The sequence below is a fragment of the Populus alba genome, chromosome 19, assembly GCF_005239225.2.
Source record: "Populus alba chromosome 19, ASM523922v2, whole genome shotgun sequence".
Classification (NCBI taxonomy): Eukaryota; Viridiplantae; Streptophyta; class Magnoliopsida; order Malpighiales; family Salicaceae; genus Populus; species Populus alba.
Window position 1 is genome coordinate 19,538,536 of NC_133302.1, and position 19,737 is coordinate 19,558,272.

The 19,737-nt window shown below is 31.5% G+C and overlaps 4 protein-coding genes across 4 annotated transcripts in view; all 4 read left to right on the forward strand.

Moving 5' to 3' along the window:
• LOC118058294 (uncharacterized) overlaps positions 1-19,737 on the forward strand; it is a 55,037-nt gene that overhangs the window by 21,516 nt on the left and 13,784 nt on the right. The window lies entirely within an intron of this gene.
• LOC118058309 (ion channel CASTOR-like) lies at positions 4,039-6,631 on the forward strand. Its single transcript, XM_073407062.1, has 2 exons — positions 4,039-4,293; positions 6,193-6,631. The coding sequence occupies exons 1-2, from the start codon at positions 4,054-4,056 to the stop codon at positions 6,409-6,411; spliced, it is 459 nt and encodes a 152-aa protein (XP_073263163.1). The 5' UTR covers positions 4,039-4,053; the 3' UTR covers positions 6,412-6,631.
• Positions 8,189-10,510, forward strand: LOC118058307 (disease resistance protein RPV1-like). Its single transcript, XM_073407060.1, has 3 exons — positions 8,189-8,881; positions 9,615-9,831; positions 9,928-10,510. The coding sequence occupies exons 1-3, from the start codon at positions 8,802-8,804 to the stop codon at positions 10,282-10,284; spliced, it is 654 nt and encodes a 217-aa protein (XP_073263161.1). The 5' UTR covers positions 8,189-8,801; the 3' UTR covers positions 10,285-10,510.
• LOC118058305 (disease resistance protein RPV1-like) lies at positions 13,758-17,822 on the forward strand. Its single transcript, XM_035071014.2, has 4 exons — positions 13,758-14,634; positions 15,586-16,666; positions 16,771-17,076; positions 17,162-17,822. Exons 1-4 carry the CDS (start codon positions 14,054-14,056, stop codon positions 17,684-17,686), a joined length of 2,493 nt encoding a protein of 830 aa, XP_034926905.1. The 5' UTR covers positions 13,758-14,053; the 3' UTR covers positions 17,687-17,822.

Sequence of the window (19,737 nt, forward strand, 5' to 3'; positions counted from 1 at the left end):
AATGTTTGGCACCCATCCGGAAAGTTAGTCAAAGGAAAGTTAAACTGAATACATGGAATGTTTCTTATGCAAGTGTAAAGTGTTTTTGGTATTGCGGTAGCTGTCGTGGTTATAATTTGAAAAAAAAATATTTTATAAAAAGTATTTTAGTTGAGATTGGTTTAAAAAATTAGATGTTTGGTTAAAACTATGGTTAAATTGAGGTTGAAGAAAAAATAATTTAATGTGTTTGGTTAAGAAAACTTTTAAAATTAAGGTTATAAAATAATTTTAAAAAATATATATTAATATTGATGATTTTTAATTTAAATATTGTGGATTTAATTATTGCTGTTATATCATAAAATAAATCATACGTTATATAAAATATTTTTTATTATTTCATGAAACCATTTATAATTCCATTACGTATAAAATACATCCGACAAAAACTACAGTTTTCATAATATTTTTAGCATGTAATAAAATTAGATAAAATATTATCAAGTATAAAATTTACTATAAACTAGTTTTTTTTAAAAAAAAAATGATAAAAAAGTTAACACACTACTTAAAAAAAAAAAAAAAAAGAGTTCACGCATGCAAGTGAGTGAACAGTCCAAGAGAATTGCGCTGTTAACATTTTTTAAGTGAACAGTGCAATTTTCTTGGACTGTTCACATGAACAGTGTGCACTAAACACTGTTCATGTTAGTTGCACTGTTTATGGAACAATGCAATTAACATAAACAGTGAAAAAAGTATGAAATCGCTGCTTCTCTTTTACTGTGTTTCTAACGTAGAAATTAAGTGGGCCTAGTGAATAGTATATCGATTTTTTCCTTAACCAAACTGCGTTTTAAATAAAACGCAGCCGTAGTCACAGAGCCAAACGGGCTCGTAGTCGGTAGTTCTTGTATTTTTTATTTTTAAAAAAATTATTTTTGATATTAGTACATATAAATATTAAAAAAAAAGTAAATAAAAAAATTATAAAAACACTATTTATACCAAAAAGACAAAACAGCATATATATATATATAAGGAAAAAGGAAAAGGCATCTGTTGAATAGATTGTGTGTAATGAGCTGGAAGGAAGCAATATTTGACTTGATGGGTCTCTTTTTCTTACCACCTCTTGGATTGACTGCAATCGTATTTCCTAAAAATTACGCATTTCCTAAAAATTACGCATTTCTTATCTTAACGGTGGCTTTCGATAATCAACAATGCCATGACTGTTGATTATTATTAAAGGCCGGAAAACGAATTTCATGATAAGGTTTTTGCTTTTGTATTTTCTGGAGTCTGAGACATCATCATTGCCATCTTCCTCAAAATTTTACAAAAGCCTTAGCATCTGCCTTGACCGTGAATTTGACTGACTGTTTGTGAAACGACACCGGGGCAAGTGGATTGCTTCCTGGTTACTGCTTGTCCGCAACAATGACTTTAGATCACTTCTCTCTGTTTTGAACGTGTCTTCCAGCTGAGGACAAAATGCAGGGGACAAGATGATGTCGCTGTGACGTAAGATTTTTACCTCCATGAGTCGGTGAGCAGGGGAGCGTGACAAGTGAAAAAAAACACCCGTCTTTTACATTAGACCGCAGGGGGGGGGGTAAAAGTCGAATATTTTCTGGGGTTCATCCCAGTTTAAAATGGATATTTTGGATATTTTTAATTGTTTTTAGTTCCGAATTAATATTTTATTTGAAAAAAATAAAATTATACGAAGAAACTTGTACATTTTACTCGATCCATTAATTATAATAAACTTGCCATGTGCCTTTTCCTTTTTCCTTTTATATACACACACACACACCTATATATATATAGGAAAAAGGAAAAAGGTATATATATATATATATATATATAAACTTCTCAATCTTTTCTGCAAAAGACAGAGGAAGAAGAAGAAGAAAGGCATTTTACTAAAGCCCTGTCATATTTGGCCGGAGTTGAAAAGAATAGTAGCCTTAATTTAAGAATGGGGAAATTATTTGTTTCTTCCAATGTTCAATTGTTTATGTTCCAACGACACCGACGGCCGGTGATCCCTTTAAAAGGAAAAAGGAAAAGGCATCTGCCGATTTATTTCAAAACTCAGCTTCCCGAACACGCTGCCCAAGCACTCGCCAGGAAGAGTACGTAAGGTCAAGTCGTCGTCCCCGTTAATATGAAGAAGAGGATTGGCCCATCCCCCGTCTCTCCCTCTCTCCTTCATCCTTCAAGACGACTTCTTTTTCTTCTTCTTCTTCACAATAAATAAATATATATAAAAGGAAAAAGGAAAAGGCATCTGCGGATTTATTTGAATAGATTGTGTGAAATTTTGAATTAATTTTACTTTTCAAATATTGAACTGATTACAAATTTTACTTTGAATTTTTTTAAAAAATATTGTAGATTGCTACGGTGTTTTTTTTACATAGTTTTTTTATTTTTTTTAAATTATATTTGTCGATTTTTTTTTAATATTGAGCTAATTAAGAATTTAGTTTTGTAATTTTTTTTCTTTAAAACATTGTTAATTGCTATATTATTTCTCCACATGGTTTTTTTTATTTTCTATGAAATTATCTTTTTTTATTTTAGATTTTAATATTGAGCTGGTCAAAAATTACAGTTACAGTGAGGAAAGCACTGTAACTTTCTTCATAAATTACTGTGGATGCTACAATGTTTTTTTCCACATGTTTTTTTTCTGCTTTGTTATGTTTTTCCATAAAATTATCTTTCTTAATTTTATTTTTTAAATATTAAGTTGGTTAATAATGTGGTGGAAATTATTTTTTTAAAAGTTTTGATTTTTTTTCAAATAAATTTTTTTTATGTTTTTAAATAGTTTTAATGTATTAATATCAAAAATAATTTTTTTAAAATGAATTTTTTTTATTTTAATACCTTTTAAATAAAAAATACTTTAAACCGTCATAACTATCACAATCTCAAACAAATTCACTATAAATAAAAAAACAAATAACAAAACAAATCATAATCAAATCATCACAATCATTATAATGTGAAGGCAAAAAAGAGTGTGTGATCCTTCTAGCTCATAGTCTCATCCTCGGCTCAGAACTATCTTTTTTTTTTTTTTTTTATTAGATTAAATTATGAAGTGTGGTAATTTTTAATAGAAAATATATAAAAATAATAATTTTTTTATTTCAAAAAAAATTATTTTTAATATTAGTATATCAAATAATCTAAAAATATTAAAAAATATTAATTTAAAATAAAAATAATAAAAAAATTTAAAACACAAAAACAAAAAATTAAAATAAACATATAACAATAACTGAAGCCTTATTTTACACGGGAAATTTCCACGAAGTCAACATCTCTGTACATGTGAAAATACTTGGATTTGAAACGACCATTATTACAATTATACATATGCGTAAGCCAGCGTCTTAAAGACTTAAACACGTAAAGTCTAAGCTACTGATTCAAAATCAGCCTCATCTTTTTTCCTTGAGTTACTTCCCTTCTCTCCATGCATATTTACCCCTACTTTTTGTTTTTATATTTTAAAAATATTTTTAAAAAATTTTAAAAACTTTTTATTTTTTATTAACTTTAAATTAATATATTTTTAATGTTTTAAAATTACTTTGATGGGTTGATGTTAAAAATAAATTTTTTTAAAAAAATCCATTAACATATATTTTAATACGAAAAATTATTTTTAAAAAAAACTGCAATCACAACCAAACTACCAAACAAAATGTTTTCTTCAACTGTTTCTCCTCAATACAATGGCAATGTTTTTCTTGTTTCTCCCTACATTCCTTCAAACTCAGTAGGCTTACAAAATTGCAATAGAAAATTCCAACAATCACATTAAATCCGTTTTTTGCCCAACTCTTGCTTGAGGGAAGATATTGAAAGCACTTTTAACTCCTCTTCAACTTTAAGGAAAAGCCAAAAAGATTTTGTTTATTTTCTCCTGAGCTCAAGAAGATAACTGTACAGGATCCAGGTGTTAATGGTGCAATTTAGTGCTCTTCGATCCTTTGTATTCATGTGTTCTTACTCTCATGATCCATGCAGTAAAAGCGTCTCCCAATGGTAAACCAGGTTCGCAGAGGAACCTTCTCTCAAGGTTCGTGGATTGGGGAGATGCAGCAGGCTTCAGATAAATCTGTAATAATAATTGAAATTCTGGACCCAAGAACTAAAAATTTATTATCAATGTCGAAGATCAGTGATTATGTTTTATCAAATGAGCTTGTCAGCATGGCATTGGCCATGGTTGCAGAAGATCAACAAATAAATGATGTATTAGAAGAGCTCTTTGCAGATGAGGTATTCTTTTGTCTTACTTCTGTTAAATTCTGAGGTCTTATTGCACTCTATGGAAAACCAAATTTTGAAGGGCGAAGTGGGCTTACAAAATTGCAATAGAAAATTCCAACAAGTGAATGCAATGTTTTCTTTTCTCATAATTTGCCTGTCAGTACCTTATCTATATGTTTAATTCGAATGAACATATGTGAAAGGTTAAAAGATAAACAAATGAGGTACTTACTATAGCTTTCCTATTCAGCAGAAACTTGGAAAGTTCTCAGTAGGAGGTAGTTTGACAAGTACTATCATGGGATGTTTTTTACAGGATTGCTCTAGTTTTTTGCCCAACTCTTGAGGGAAGATATTGAAAGCACTTTTAACAATCACGTTAAATCCTCTCTCTCTCTCACTCACACACACACACACACACGCATAAAAGCCATCTGCATAGAGCCCATGAAACTTTGCTAGCTAATGCTGAAAAGGATGAAATCTTAAACACATCAGGTGATCATTAGCTTCGTTCCCTAGTGCATTTAGTTGGTCACTCCTTTAAATCATATATTATAATGACTTTGATGCCCTGCTTCTTATATTGAGAAAGTAGCATATCGTGAGCCCTGCATCCAAATAATCATTATGGTTGTGATCAAGGTTGTTAAAATCGCGATTTTAGAACGAAACGGAAAGCCCTTCACAAAATCGGATCGTAAAAACGGATCGTAAAATCGTAAAATCGTAAGGAATTTTGAAATACATTAAAAAAAATTCATGTTTCAAATAAAAATTCATACATAGTTCAAGCACATTAAAAAACATATTTCAAATAAAACTTCATACATATTTCAAGCCTTCAAATAAAAATTTATATGTAGTTCAAGCATCTTAAAATACATGATTCAAATAAAAGTCATATATAATATAAAATAACTTTTCATTAACTAATAATCAACAAACTTAAAACAAACAATCTGCTGGTGTGTAATGTAAACTAAAACCAGCTTCATTCCCTTCATCTTACTCCTCATTCCTTAAGCATTCATCACAATAAAAAAATATATATTGATATAAAAAATAAAAAAATATAAATTCAGCATTATTATAGTATATATTTTTAAATAAATATTAATTTTTAAAAGCAGCATACACCACAATAATATATATACACTACATGTTACTTCATTTATAAGTCTGCAAAACAATTAGTTACATGTTAGAAAAAATAATTTGATATTATTATATGAAAATAAAAAAAACATTAAAAAATAATTTAAAATAAAAAAAATATTTTTTTATAAAAACATTTTCTAACCAAGAAAAAAAGCCTCTTAAAAAAAATACTTTACTTGTACAAACATACGAAAATGAATCCCACCTACTGAAAACCTAAAAAGAGAAACCAATCACAAAAATCAAAGCTAATTTGGGGGGGGGGGCTTCAGGGGGAGCAAATGAACAATTATAATATTGGGGGGAGGGGGGGTGCGGGAGCAATTATATTGGGGGGGTCAATTATAATATTGGGAGGGGGGCAATTATATTGGGGGAGTGGGGCCTTCAGAAATTATGTTGAAATCGTAAAATCGGTCATGATATCGCGATTTTACGCGATATTATCCGATTTTTATGATTTTATCCTATTTCAATCCGATTTTACCCATTTTCGATTTTTTCAACCGATTCAACTCGTAACGAGTCAAAACGCGATTTTGACAACCTTGGTTGTGATAAATTAAGCTACTTAATATGTTGGACCCCAACAGCAAAGGGTTCTCTCTTTACTGCTTAGAACAACCCTCGAGCATTGATCAGTGATTCCTTTGTTGTCTTAGTGAAATTGTTGCTATTGATGATGTTGGAATTTAAGATCCTTTAATCAGTAAAACTCTTCATTCACAAACATTTTGCCTTCATCAGGGAAATGAGCTACAAATAAGGCAAGCAGATCTATACCTCAGTGAAGGCGAGGAATTGAGTTTCTATGAAGTACTCTTAAGCGCCCGACAGAGAAGAGAGATAGTCATTGGTTACCGTGCAGCTAATGCTGAAAGGGCTGTTATCAATCCGCTGGCCAAAAGTGAGAGACGTAGGTGGTCACTGAAAGATGTCTTCGTGGTAATTGCAGAGAAGGAATGAGGATGAGGTTCTTCTTCATCCCCTGAACATGTTATTCTTTGAAAAAAATTCGATGGACACCGAAGAAAACAACAATAGGAAGTGTTCATTAGTTTCTGCCAGTCTGAAAAAAGAAATAAATAAATAATACAGATGTACAGCCACAAGTAATTATTAGGTTTTAAACCATGCAAACATGATATATTTGATGAAATTGAGATGAATTACTTTGGGAACGAAAACGAACAATTGCAAAAGGGACAGTTTTTTTTTTTTTTTAAAAAAAAAGAGGGTGGATTTTGGAACAATTGCAGAAGGGACAATTTTGGATCCCTTGTTATACAATTGGGATCGTTTAAACAATATCCTGGACAAATTTTTAGCTTGCTTTGACTCAGCCTGCTAGGAGTAAATACTTCCACTTGAAAATGAGGGTGGATTTGGTGTTTAGTTTGCAAATACGTATTTAATAATGTTCTTATGGATAGTTTTTAAAATGTTTTTTTATTTAGAAATATATTAAAATAATATTTGTTTTATTTTTTAAAAATTATTTTTAATATTAATCGATTAAAATAATTTGAAAACATTTTAAAAAAATTAATCTAAAATAACAAAAATAACAAAAATTTTAAATTTTATAAAAATATTTTTAAAATGTCAAAACAAACAGTCTTGTTAGGGTGTGTTTGGTATTGCGGTTGCTGTTGTGGTTGTGGTTTTAAAAAAGTTGTTTTATAAAAAGTACTTTTAGTTGAGGTTAATTTGAAAAAATATATGTTTGGTTAAAACTGTGGTTGAAATTGAGGTTGAACAAAAAGTAGTTTAATGTGTTTGGTTAAAAAAATGCTTTTCAAATTGAGGTTATAAAATAATTAAAAAATACTTTTAATTTAAATATTGTAGATTTAACTACTATTATTACATCATGAAATAAATAATATTGATATCAAATATTTTTTTATTATTCTATTAAACTATATGTAATGTCATCGCATACGAAATCTATCCAATAATAACTATATTTTTCATGGTTTCTTAAACACGCAACAACAAAAACTAAATTTTTTGTTACGTCATCAAGTGATCTCCTTCTAATTTTTTGAATAAAACACAATTAAAATACAAATAAAAATTAAATTTTTTTTAATTGGGTCGGACACGGCAAGAACATAATTGGAATTGTGATCAAATTTCACAAATGCTACGTCATCACGCTATATCCTTCTAATTTATGTAGTGTTATTAAATACTATTTTTTCAACTAAAACTCATTTTTTTTAAAAAAATTTACAATTTTATTATGTACAAAATTCATTCGACAAAAACTACAGTTTTCATGATTTAAAAAAAAACAAAAAAAAATATTGTTCACGTTCACATGAATAATACGAGTAAAATCATGTAATTTTATCTGGTTTTTCAGGAAAAAAAAAAAAAACCTAAACTGATGCCCTCGCACTGTACAGAGGAGCATGGCTCCACTGTTCAGTGAACAGTTGAGCCATGCTCCACTGTTCCAGCTTTCTAAAATCAGGAGAAGCTTCTCCTGAACCACGGTTTTAATTCAACTTTTCATGGGTCCTATCAATAAAAAGCAGAATATTTTACTTACCAAACAGAATTATGTGTGGCTGCGGGTGAACTTACCCGCGACCACGTTACCAAACGGCGCCAAGGCTACACATCACCAAATAAAACAAAGAAAAAAGAATAACAAAACACTTGATTGTTGCGTGTCAACTTCTTCCCAATCAATTCATCACAACCATTATTACAATTATACATGTTCCTAAGCTACTGATTCAAAATCAGCATCTTTTTTCCTTGAGTTACTTCCGTTCTCTCCTTACAGACTTACCCTGCCACCAGAGTCTCACTCTTGTTTCTTCGACTGTTTCTCCACACAAAAATGGCGATGTTTTCTTGTTTCTCTCTATCTTTTTGTTTGTTTATATCTGGAGATTCATCATACGAAGCCGTCATATTTTTCTCCATCCCCATCTACTCCTTCCACCTTAACCACCGCCCAGCCACAAGTAATTAAATATGATGTCTTCCTTAGTTTCAGGGGAGAAGACACTCGTGTTGCTTTTACCAGCCACCTCTATGATGCTTTGAACCGGAAACAAATCCTAACTTTCATAGATTATCAGCTTGTGAGAGGAGATGAGATCTCGGCATCACTTCTGACAACAATTGAAGAGGCCAAGCTTTCTGTGATTGTTTTTTCTGAAAACTATGCATCTTCCAAATGGTGCTTGGAGGAGCTTGCAAAGATTATTGAGCGTAGAAAAAATAATGGACAGATAGTTATTCCTGTGTTCTACCAGGTGGATCAATCCCATGTAAGAAATCAAACAAGGAGGTTTGGGGATGCATTGGCTAGATTGATAAAGAAGAAAGCTTTGATGATGGACAAAGAGCAGAGCTTCAGAGACGCTTTGACGGATGCAGCCAATCTATCTGGATGGAGCTTAGGGAAGTCTGAGTAAGCTCCTGAAATATATCCCATAAGAAAAATATTCGTTCATTTGTTGAGGATTTGAGATATAATTTAAAATTATTGAGAATGATGAGCTCTGTGAATTTATATTTATTTTATTTGATTTTCAAAACGTTGTAGCGAAACACTTGTACAGATCTTAAGCTTTAGGAGACAGAGAGAAGATATTTAGAATCCTTATATTAAATTTTATCAGGACAATCAATGTTTCAATATTTTCTTCTATCGTTTCACTTGAAATTGGGGCATTAATAGTCTATTAATTTGAGGTGAAAAAGATCATGATGACTTAAAAAAATACTATAAATTATATATTTTGAGATTTTCTCCTAACAACTTAAACTTTTTTAATTGAAAGGATTATATGATATGATGATTTGAGAAAACATCTTATGCATTTGCATTTCATTGATTTTCTTAGATATACACTTACAAGTAGTTTCCAGTTTCAAGGATTGATTAACTGTAGCTTGAGATAAGTAGGGAGCTGCTGCATATTTCTAAACTCAAATTCATTCTCTCGAGAGGCCCAGTAAGAGAATCTTGTCCAGGTTTATGATTCAACTGTTACATTAGCACTATCCATTGCCAATAATGATGCTCAATTACTCATACGTGTCTACTATGTATAGATGTAGCTACTAAGGAGTCAGTATGTTTATATGCTTTTTCTTGTCCATTTTGACTAACAATTAGGTGTGTTTTTCTTGTTTGTCAGGCTGGAGTCTGAATTTATTGAGAAAATCATTGGAGATGTTTCGAACGAATTGCAAGCCGTGTCTTCAAGTCACACTACGAGTCTATTTGGAATTGATGTTCGCGTTAACAAAGTTGAATCTTTGTTAAATATGGAATCTCCAAATGTTCTCATTGTAGGGATATGGGGAATGGATGGTATCGGTAAGACAACGATTGCTCAAGCTGTGTGCAACAAGGTTCGTTCTCGATTTGAAGGAATTTTTTTTTCAAACTTTAGGCAAGAATTAGAAATAGGTTCCATGGCTGATTTGCAAATAAGCTTTCTTTCACAGCTGCTTGGCCAAGAAATTCTGAACATGGGCTCCTTGAGTTTTCGAGATTCTTTTGTGAGGGAGAGACTTCGTCGTAAAAAGGTTTTTATTGTTCTGGATGATGTGGATGATTTAATGTCTTTGGAAGAATGGAAAGATTTGCTTGATGGACGCCACAGTTCATTTGGTTCGAGCAGTAAAGTTCTCATAACAAGTAGGGATAAGCAAGTGCTTAAGAATGTAGTAGACAAAACATACGAGGTTGAAAGGTTGAACTATGAAGAATCTCTTCAACTCTTTAGCTTAAAAGCCTTGAAGAATTGCAAACCCACAATTGATCATAGAGAATTGATAGAAAAGATTGTAAAAGCACTGTAGAATGGTGCAGTGCATTGAATAAACAATCCATATTTCTTTAGAAGATTTGAACAAAACCAAGCTATAAGAATATTAGATGGCTTTTATTGTCGGCCTGTGATTTTTTATATAAGCACGTTCATTGATGAGTGTCTCATAACTACTTCTCATAAATGCTAGAAATGGCATTTAGCATTGTTCGTGTAAAATCTAAGTTTCCTGGAACAATAAACAAGACTTGGTTTTAGACCTGGTTTCCATTATGATTTATCAAATTGTGCCCATTAAACCATAAATACATGAAAGATAAAAGACTTTTGGGGAAGGCTATACTCACATCTTTAGGGCCATTGTAAGAAGCAACCCACTGATAAATAGTCTCTAACTTAATGGTCGAATTGACGCCATTTTTATGGAATACATCAAATGATATGAGTGCTTGCACAATATCAAAAAAGTGTGAAGTTTGTTTTGAACATTATCAGCTTAGAAATCAACATGTGTGTGTGAAAGAACCATTGACAAAAGCACTATAACAAATAAGAGTATACCTGACTAGGGCCAATGATGACAATAAATTGTAAATTATAAGGTCTTCTCCCACTCTGAAACCAAGTTCAAGCTTTGTTGGCAAGAAGAATGTGAGGAAAGCAACGAAAAGGAAAAGAAAAAAAATATAAAAAACATGAATTTATATCATTGGTTCTATATGATAATAAAAAAGCTCATAAAATCAGTCACAACCCAATACTAAGATATTTATTTTAGTAGAGGAAATGGCGGTGAAGAAGAATAGCCCAGGAAATGGCGGTGAAGATTCGTTTAGCAAGACTAGAATGCAAAAAAAGAGCATTTTACAGAATTGTTGCTGCTGATAGCCAGACTCCAAGAGATGGCAAACACCTTTAAGTTGTTGGTTTCTACGACCCCTTATCAGGTTCCCTCCTTTTCTCTTATTATTTTCATATGCTCAATTCACATGAAGATACATATATTTTCTTAATTTTAAAGACCTGGACTTTGAAGGTTTATTAGGTTTATTTTCAGGTTCTCATATCATCAATGCATGGTATGTGTAGATAACTTTGTTACTCAAGACTTAAACTTTGTGGGATAATGCATTTGTAATTTTATTTTCTGATGTATATGTAGTTTAATATGATCATTGATAGCACTGATTATTCATGGTTCATTCTATCATCAGTTAAAGTCTCAAAAATATGTTCATAATTCTTAGTTTTAGTAGTTTTGGGGGTTAATTTTCATCTATTTAATTTAAATCTAGTACAAACTAAGATTACTGGATCAAGGTTTTAAGAAAGAGTATTTCTTTTCTCTTTCGTTTTTCCGTGTAAAGTTGGATGGAGGCCAGAAATGAGAAGCAAGCTCACATCATGAAAATAGGTCAAAATTCAAAAACATTCTATCAAGTTGCCGAAGCATGGGCCAATCCTCTTCTTGATGCTCGGGCAATAATAGCCATATCGATGGGGACGACGACTTGACCTTATGTCTTCCTTTAAAATATATATAAAGGAAAAGGCAAAAGGCATCTAAAAAGGAAAAGACATCTGCCGATAAAAAAAGGAAAAGGCATTTGTATCTTCCGACACCGTCTGCAACGTGGTTAAAATCATATTTTTAAAAAAATTAAATTTTTTTAATTAAAAATTAATATTTTTTTATGTGATAATTTTAAAAAATTTTAAAAAATATTATTTTAATTTATTTTAAAATAAAAATACTTCAAAAAAATCACAATTATACTTTTCTACTTAATTTAAGTCGTCATCCCCGTCAATAATGCTATTATTGCAGGAGCATGAAGAAGAGGAGTGGCCCCATCCCTCTTCCCTTCCTCTCTCCTTCAAGACGACTTCTTCTTCTTCTTCACACGGAGAATTATTGCCCGTCATTCTTTTGTCTTGTTTTGATAATTAACGAGACATGAAGCCTTTTCAATATGGGAAATTCCCAGGAAGTCAACAATAACAAAAGATTAGTTATCGAAAATAAAAAAAATAAAAAAAATTGAAGAGAAAATAACAAAAGATTCTAAAGCTGCTAATACGCTAAGGGAATAGCTAATCCATTTGAAATATTAAATAAATTATCTTTATTATTTTGTGAAATCGTTATGACCATTAATTATCGAAAGCCACCGTTAAGACAAGAAATACATAATTGCGTAATGTCAAGGCAACTTAGCTTCCCAAACACACTGCCCAAGCACTTGCCTGGAAGAGTCGAGGTCAAGTCGTCGTCCCCATCCAAATGGCTGTTATTGCCCGACCATCTAAAAGAGGATGGGCCCATCCCCGGTCCCTACTCAAGACAACCTCTTCTTTGTTTTTATTTTATTTTTTTCTAGAGTAATATAGTTATTTCTGTTATAAAAATGTTAAAAAAAACCAAAACACTCATGATATTAGTTTTAAGAATATTTAAATTATTTTTTGTACTTCTAATATGTTTAAAAATTATTTTGTCTCTCATAATTACGAATAATTTTTAGTTTTTTTTAAATTTTAATTTTAATTAAAAGACATAGCAAGTTGTCCAATCCTCTTTGTTGACAAAGAAATAATTTAAATTTTAATGAATAAGAGTTCAATTTTTTTGAGCGTATCTAATTAGCTTAGTTTAGTGGCAGTCTATTACTTAAACCCTACACTAACACTAGAATAATTTAATTTTTCATCTGATTAATAATTTAAATCTTAAATTTTCATGAATAGGGTTAATCTTCATCTGATTGAATTTAAATCTAATCCAAACTAAGGTCATTGGATCAAGGTTTTAAGAAAGAGCATTTCTTTCCTCTTTCTTTTTTCTGCTTAAGGTTGGATGGAGGTCAAAAATGACATGCAAGCTCACATCATGGTGGGGGTAAAAAAATTCTATCAAGTTGAATTTTTTTTATTTTAAATTATTATTTTATATATTATTTTGATGTATTTTTAAATTAAAAAAAATTTAAAAATAATTATTACTACAATGACAAACAGTTTCCCTGACAAATTCTTTTCAATCAAATCATGATAGCTATTATAATATAATGTTAGGCAAAAATATCATCTACATGCAAAAATCATAGTTATTAAATCTGGTATGGGAGTTGACCCCGCCAAGGAACTGAGTCCCGGGTTTCATGGGTTAACTCGGTTCAACCCGGAAAAATTAAAAAAATATTTTATTTTATTTTATTTTATTTTTATTTTAGTTTTTTCAAGAATAATATAGTTATGAAAATGGTAAAAAGACCAAAACAGGATATTAGTTTTAAGAACTTTATTTTAAGAATATTTAAATTATTTTTTTGTACTTCTAAAATTTTTAAAAATTATTTTGTCTTTCATAATTACAACAATGCCAATGATAAATGAATATTATAAAAAAAAATTCTAGCTAGTTAAATGATAAAAAATAATTATTTTACTGTTTCTTCTTCTTCTTCTTTTTGTCGTCAACAGTCAGAGAAACACGTAATTTCCAAACTCAGCTTCCCGAACACGCTGGGGAATTTGTAATAGATTGCCTCACTTTGTAACTGGGGAATTTCCAGGAAACCTACAATGTGCAATCTTGTAATGTTCTAAGAAAATACTTGGATTTGATGCCTATAAATTATACATATGCCTAAGGCAGGGTCTTAAACACGTAAAGCCTAAACTACTGATTCAAAATCAGCCTCATCTTTTTTCCTTGAGTTACTTCCGCTCTCTCCCTCCAGACCTACCTTACCAACAGAGTCCTACTCTTGTTTCTTCGACTGTTTCTCCACAAAACAATGGTGGTATTTTTATTGTTTCTCAATATCTTTTTGTTTATTTATATCTGGAGATTCATCATACGAAGCCGCCATGTTTCTCCATCGCCATCTACTACTTCCACCTTAACCACCGCCTATCCACAAGTAATTAAATATCATGATGTCTTCCTTAGTTTCAGGGGAGAAGACACTCGTGTTGGTTTTACCAGCCACCTCCAATATGCTTTGAAACGGAAACAAATCCTAACTTTCGTAGATGATCAGCTTGTGAGAGGAGATGAGATTTCGGCATCACTTCTGAGAACAATTGAAGAGGCCAAGCTTTCTGTGATTGTTTTTTCTGAAAACTATGCATCTTCCAAATGGTGCTTGGAGGAGCTTGTAAAGATTTTTGAGTGTAGAAAAAACAATGGACAGATAGTTATTCCGGTATTCTACAAGGTGAATCCAACCCATGTAAGACATCAAACAGGAAGCTTTGGGGATGCATTTGCTAGACTTCTAAGGAATAAAGCTCTGACGTTGGAAGAAGTGCAGAGCTTCACAGACGCTTTGACGGATGCAGCCAATCTATCTGGATGGAGCTTAGGGAATTCTGGGTAAGCTCTTGAAAATCCCATGAGAAAATGTTCGTTCATTTGTTGAGGATTTGAAATTTAATTTAAAATTATTGAGAATGATGAGCTCTGTGAATCCATATTTATTTTATTTGATTTTGAAAACGTTGTAGCGAAACACTTCGGTAGATATTATGTGGTTGGTTGTTCTGTGTATTAAAATATTTGTTTTTTTTTTTTTAGTATTTTTAGATTATTTTAATGTGTTTATATTAAAAAATAAAAAAGTTTTATTTGTAGTGAAATGTTTGTATAGATATCAAGTGGTTGTTTGTTTTTCTGTTTTAAAATGTTTTATAAAAAAATTAAATTAATATTTTTAGTGTTGATATGTTTATATTAAAAATATTTTTTTAAAAAAATTATTTGTAGTGAAATGTTTGTATAGATATTAAGGTTTGTATTGATATTAAGTGGCTTGTTAGTTTTTGTGTTTCAAAATGTTTTTTAAAATTATATTTTTTATAAATTATATTTTTTTATTTTAAACTATTATTTTTAGTGTTTTTAAATTATTTTAATATATTTATATCAAAAATATTATTTTTAAAAAATATTATTTTAATATATTTTAAAAAATAATCATTACTCTTGAATATCCTTGAGTTTTAGGAGATAAAAAGTAGATAGTTAGAAATCTTACGTTAAATTTTATTAGGACAGTAAATGTTTTCTTCTGTCCTTAAATAATATTCTATTTATTTGAGTATTTATTTGAGGTGAAAAGGATAACGCTATATTAAAAAAGAATATTGATTGAGATGATTCTATAAGGTAAGATGATATGAGAAAACATCATATGCATTTGCATTTCATTGATTTTCTTAGATAAACATCGATTACAAGTAGTTTCCAGTTTCAAGGATTGGTTAACTCATACGTGCCTGTTACTAAGGAGTGAGTATGTTTATATGTGTTCTTCTTGTTTGTCAGCCTGGAGTCTGAATTTATTGAGAAAATCGTTGGAGATGTTTTGAAAAAATTGCATGCCATGTCTTCAAGTCACACTATGACGGGTCTATTTGGAATTGATGTTCGTGTTAGCAAAGTTGAGTCTTTGTTAAATATGGAATCTCCAGATGTTCTCATTATAGGGATATGGGGAATGGGTGGTATCGGTAAGACAACGATTGCTCAAGCTGTGTGCAACAAGGTTTGTTCTCGATTTGAAAGAATCGTTTTTGCAAACTTGAGGCAAAAATCTGATTTGCAAAAAAAATTTCTTAAACAGCTGCTTGGCCAAGAAACTTTGAACACTATGGGCTCCTTGAGTTTTCGAGATTCTTTTGTGAGGGAGAGACTTCGTCGTATAAAGATTTTTATTGTTCTGGATGATGTGCATAATTTAATGCGTTTGGAAGAATTGAGAGATTTGCTTGATGGACGAAACAATTCATTTGGCCCGGGCAGTAAAGTTCTCATAACAAGGAGGGACAAGCAAATGCTTAATAATGTAGTTGATGAGACATACGAGGTTAAGGGGTTAAACTATAAAGATGCTATTCAACTCTTTAGCTCAAAAGCCTTGAAGAATTGCATCCCCACAATTGATCAAAGACACTTGATAGAATATATTGCATGTCATGTACAAGGCAATCCGTTGGCTCTTAAAGTTTTGGGTTCCTCTCTCTATGGTAAAAGCATCGAAGAATGGCGCAGTGCATTGAAGAAACTAGATCAGGACCCTCAAATCGAAAGGGCCTTGAGAATTAGTTACGATGGGTTGGATTCAGAACAAAAATCCATATTTCTTGACATAGCACATTTCTTTCTATATTGGAACCAAAACAACGCAACAAGAATATTAGATGGCTTTTATGGTCGGTCTGTGATTTTCGATATAAGCACGCTCATTGATAAGTGTCTCATAACTGCAATTGAAAACTTCATACTAATGCATGATTTACTACGAGAAATGGCATTTAACATTGTTCGTGCAGAATCTGATTTTCCTGGAGAACGTAGCAGGTTATGTGATCTTCCTGATGTCGTTCAAGTATTGGAGGAAAATAAGGTTAAAGCTACAGCCATTAACTGTCGTTCATGTATTTGCTCAAAAGTTGATGTGTTTGAGTAGATTGTATTATTGTTTGTTTATTCTTTTTTCTTGTTTAACAGGGAACTCAAAAAATTAAAGGCATATCTTTGGACATATCCAAGTTATCAAGACACATACACTTGAAATCTGATGCCTTCGCAATGATGGATGGTCTTAGATTTCTCAGTTTCTATCACGGTGGTTACTCCCAAGAAAATAGAATGCACCTTCCTCCTACTGGCCTCGAATATCTTCCTAATGAGCTGAGATATTTGCAATGGATTGGATTCCCTTCGAAATCCTTGCCGCCATCTTTTCGTGCTGAACACCTTGTCGAGCTTCACCTAAGCAAAAGCAAGCTTGTAAAACTTTGGACAGGAGTAAAGGTATGATTTAATTGCAACAGATTTATGATCAGAAATATGAAGTTGGAGGTGCTACCTTTCTAATTATGCCTTTTTCTGTTGACAGGATGTTGGAAATTTAAGAAAAATTGACCAATCTGACTCTCCATATTTGACGGAATTGCCAGATCTATCAAAGGCCAACAATTTAGAGTGCTTAATACTTATGAACTGTCCAAGTTTAACCGAGGTTCCGTCATCTGTTCAATATCTTGACAAGCTGGAAGAACTTAATCTTGCTTTTTGCAATAATCTTACAAGTTTTCCAATGCTTGATTCAAAGGTTCTCAGAAAACTTATTATATGTCAGTGCCTAGATGTGACCACGTGTCCAAAAATCACAGTGCATATGAAATCTTTGCATAGTCTTAACTTGAGTTATACAGGCATTAAAGAGATACCCTCATCCTCATTTAAGCATATGATATCTTTGCAGCGTCTTAACTTGAGTTGTACAGGCATTAAAGAGATACCCTCATCCTCATTTAAGCATATGATATCTTTGCAGCGTCTTAACTTGAGTAAGACATGCATTAAAGAGATACCCTCATCCTCATTTAAGCATATGATATTTTTGCAGAGTCTTCACTAGAGTTATACAGGCATTAAAGAGATACCTTCATCCTCATTTAAGCATATGATATCTTTGAGGTATCTATATATAGATGGAACACCTATTAAAGAGCTACCCTTGTCAATCAAAGATATGGTATGTTTGGAAGTTCTGTCTTTGAGTAGAACGCCTATTAAAGAGCTACCCTTGTCAATCAAAGATATGGTATGTTTGAAAGAACTGAATTTGCATAGAACGCCTATTAAAGCGTTACCTGAGCTCCCCCCTTCACTAGAAACCGCGATATCAATCATAAATATCGGTAGATTGTGGCATGGATTGGATTTTAGAAATTGCTTCAAATTGGATCAGAAACCGCTGGTAGCAGCAATGCATTTGAAAATTCAGGTATCTCTCTTTCTTTCTTCTTTCTTTCTTGCTTGCTTCATCACATTTTCGAAATGTGACTCTTGTGTTACAGTCCGGAGAGGACATCCCAGATGGCTGTATTCAAATGGTTCTACCGGGGAGTGAAATTTCAGAATGGTTCGGTGACAAAGGAATTGGATCTTCACTCACCATACAGTTGCCCTCAAATTGTCATCAGCTCAAGGGAATTGCTTTCTGCTTTGTCTCTCTACTCCCTCTTCCCCCCCATGGTCTTTTTGATGTATATTTTGATTGCCATGTTAAGAGTAAAAACGGTGAGAATGATGGTGATAATGAAGTCGTCTTCGCTTCCCAGAAAAGACATCCTCCATTATATTCATGTGTGACATGTGACTCAGATCACATGATTCTACGCTACTCGCTCGAATTGGTAAATAAATTGCGTAAATATTCTGGCAATGAAGTTACATTTAAATTCTACCGCGATGAAGTGGGACGTCCTGGGAGCCGAAGGCCTGCGGAGTTGAAAAGCTGGGGGGTGTATCTGCACTTTGATGAAAATCTACCGGCGGACACGGACGGGTACAGATATTTACCGTTAACAAACAACGGTTCAGAAGAAAATAAATTGAGGGAGAAATAAAAGAAAATGAAAGGGAGAGAGAGTTATGTAGTTACTGCAAATTATTCTTCAATTATTACTTGGTTTTCAAGATAGCTGTAAATGTTGTTCTTCCCTTGCAACTGACTAACGAACTAACTTTTTGTTATTCAACTAATTCCTCAACTAACTATAACAACCATCTAGCGCATTTATTCTTGCACATGCAGAATACTATTGTCATGTTTTGGATCTTTGATTACCATTTACTAACCAAATTACAAGAAAAAGAGTAAGTACATAAAAACTTTAAATTCAGGATTTTATTATTGTATATTTTATAACTCTTTAAATAAACTCAAAATTAGCCTAAACAAACTAAGAAATATGAAAAAATAACAAAAATTAGCTCAGACAATATTTTTTTAAACCTAATTTAGAAAAATACTAGATCTCAGCTCATTATAAATAAACTCAAAAATTCTAGATTATAACTAACCAATCTCATTTTAAAACTGGATCTTGACAAAATCTAAAGGATCAGTCTGAAAGTTATAACTAATTCCTCAACTAATTTAGAAGAATTAGTGACCTTTACAACTAACCAACCTCATTATAAAACTTTATAGGCAGTGTTGTAACCCATTTTTGGGTCCCCACATATAAAATAATAAAATTCAAAAAAATTCAAAAAAAATATATTACAAAAAAAATATAACAGTGAAAAAATGCCAGAGCGCCATAAACATGCTAAAAAATTGTTTGAGGATTTTCAAAAATATAAAAATTATTTTTTGACAGTATATCATTAACTGATGAGAGCCCCGATGATAAAGAAAATTCAATTTGTGGAAGAAAAATGCAAAATCAGAAGTTTATGGACTCAATTAAATTTTATTGAAGGTTTAATTGAATTTATGGAGATTTTAATTGCAAGAAAAATTGATTTTGGAGTTAATTTGGGCTTTAATTAGGAGAAATTAATTTTCTGGGGTCAAATTATAATTTTTGGAAGTTAATTTGGTCAAATCAGGGGCTTAATTGCATAAATTATTGAAGTTTATGGCCAATTAGAGACTTAATTGAAGAAATCCGAGAC

What these genes read in the sequence shown, in the direction of transcription:
- LOC118058309 (XM_073407062.1), top strand. Translation starts at nt 4,054, where the DNA reads ATGGTAAACCAGGTTCGCAGAGGAACCTTCTCTCAAGGTTCGTGGATT. An exon ending in AAGAGCTCTTTGCAGATGAG is followed by an intron (nt 4,294 to 6,192) that starts GTATTCTTTTGT and finishes TGCCTTCATCAG; the next exon opens with GGAAATGAGCTACAAATAAG.
- LOC118058307 (XM_073407060.1), top strand. Translation starts at nt 8,802, where the DNA reads ATGATGGACAAAGAGCAGAGCTTCAGAGACGCTTTGACGGATGCAGCC. An exon ending in TGGAGCTTAGGGAAGTCTGA is followed by an intron (nt 8,882 to 9,614) that starts GTAAGCTCCTGA and finishes CTTGTTTGTCAG; the next exon opens with GCTGGAGTCTGAATTTATTG. An exon ending in CTCAAGCTGTGTGCAACAAG is followed by an intron (nt 9,832 to 9,927) that starts GTTCGTTCTCGA and finishes TTTCTTTCACAG; the next exon opens with CTGCTTGGCCAAGAAATTCT.
- LOC118058305 (XM_035071014.2), top strand. Translation starts at nt 14,054, where the DNA reads ATGGTGGTATTTTTATTGTTTCTCAATATCTTTTTGTTTATTTATATC. An exon ending in TGGAGCTTAGGGAATTCTGG is followed by an intron (nt 14,635 to 15,585) that starts GTAAGCTCTTGA and finishes CTTGTTTGTCAG; the next exon opens with CCTGGAGTCTGAATTTATTG. An exon ending in AACTTTGGACAGGAGTAAAG is followed by an intron (nt 17,077 to 17,161) that starts GTATGATTTAAT and finishes TTCTGTTGACAG; the next exon opens with GATGTTGGAAATTTAAGAAA.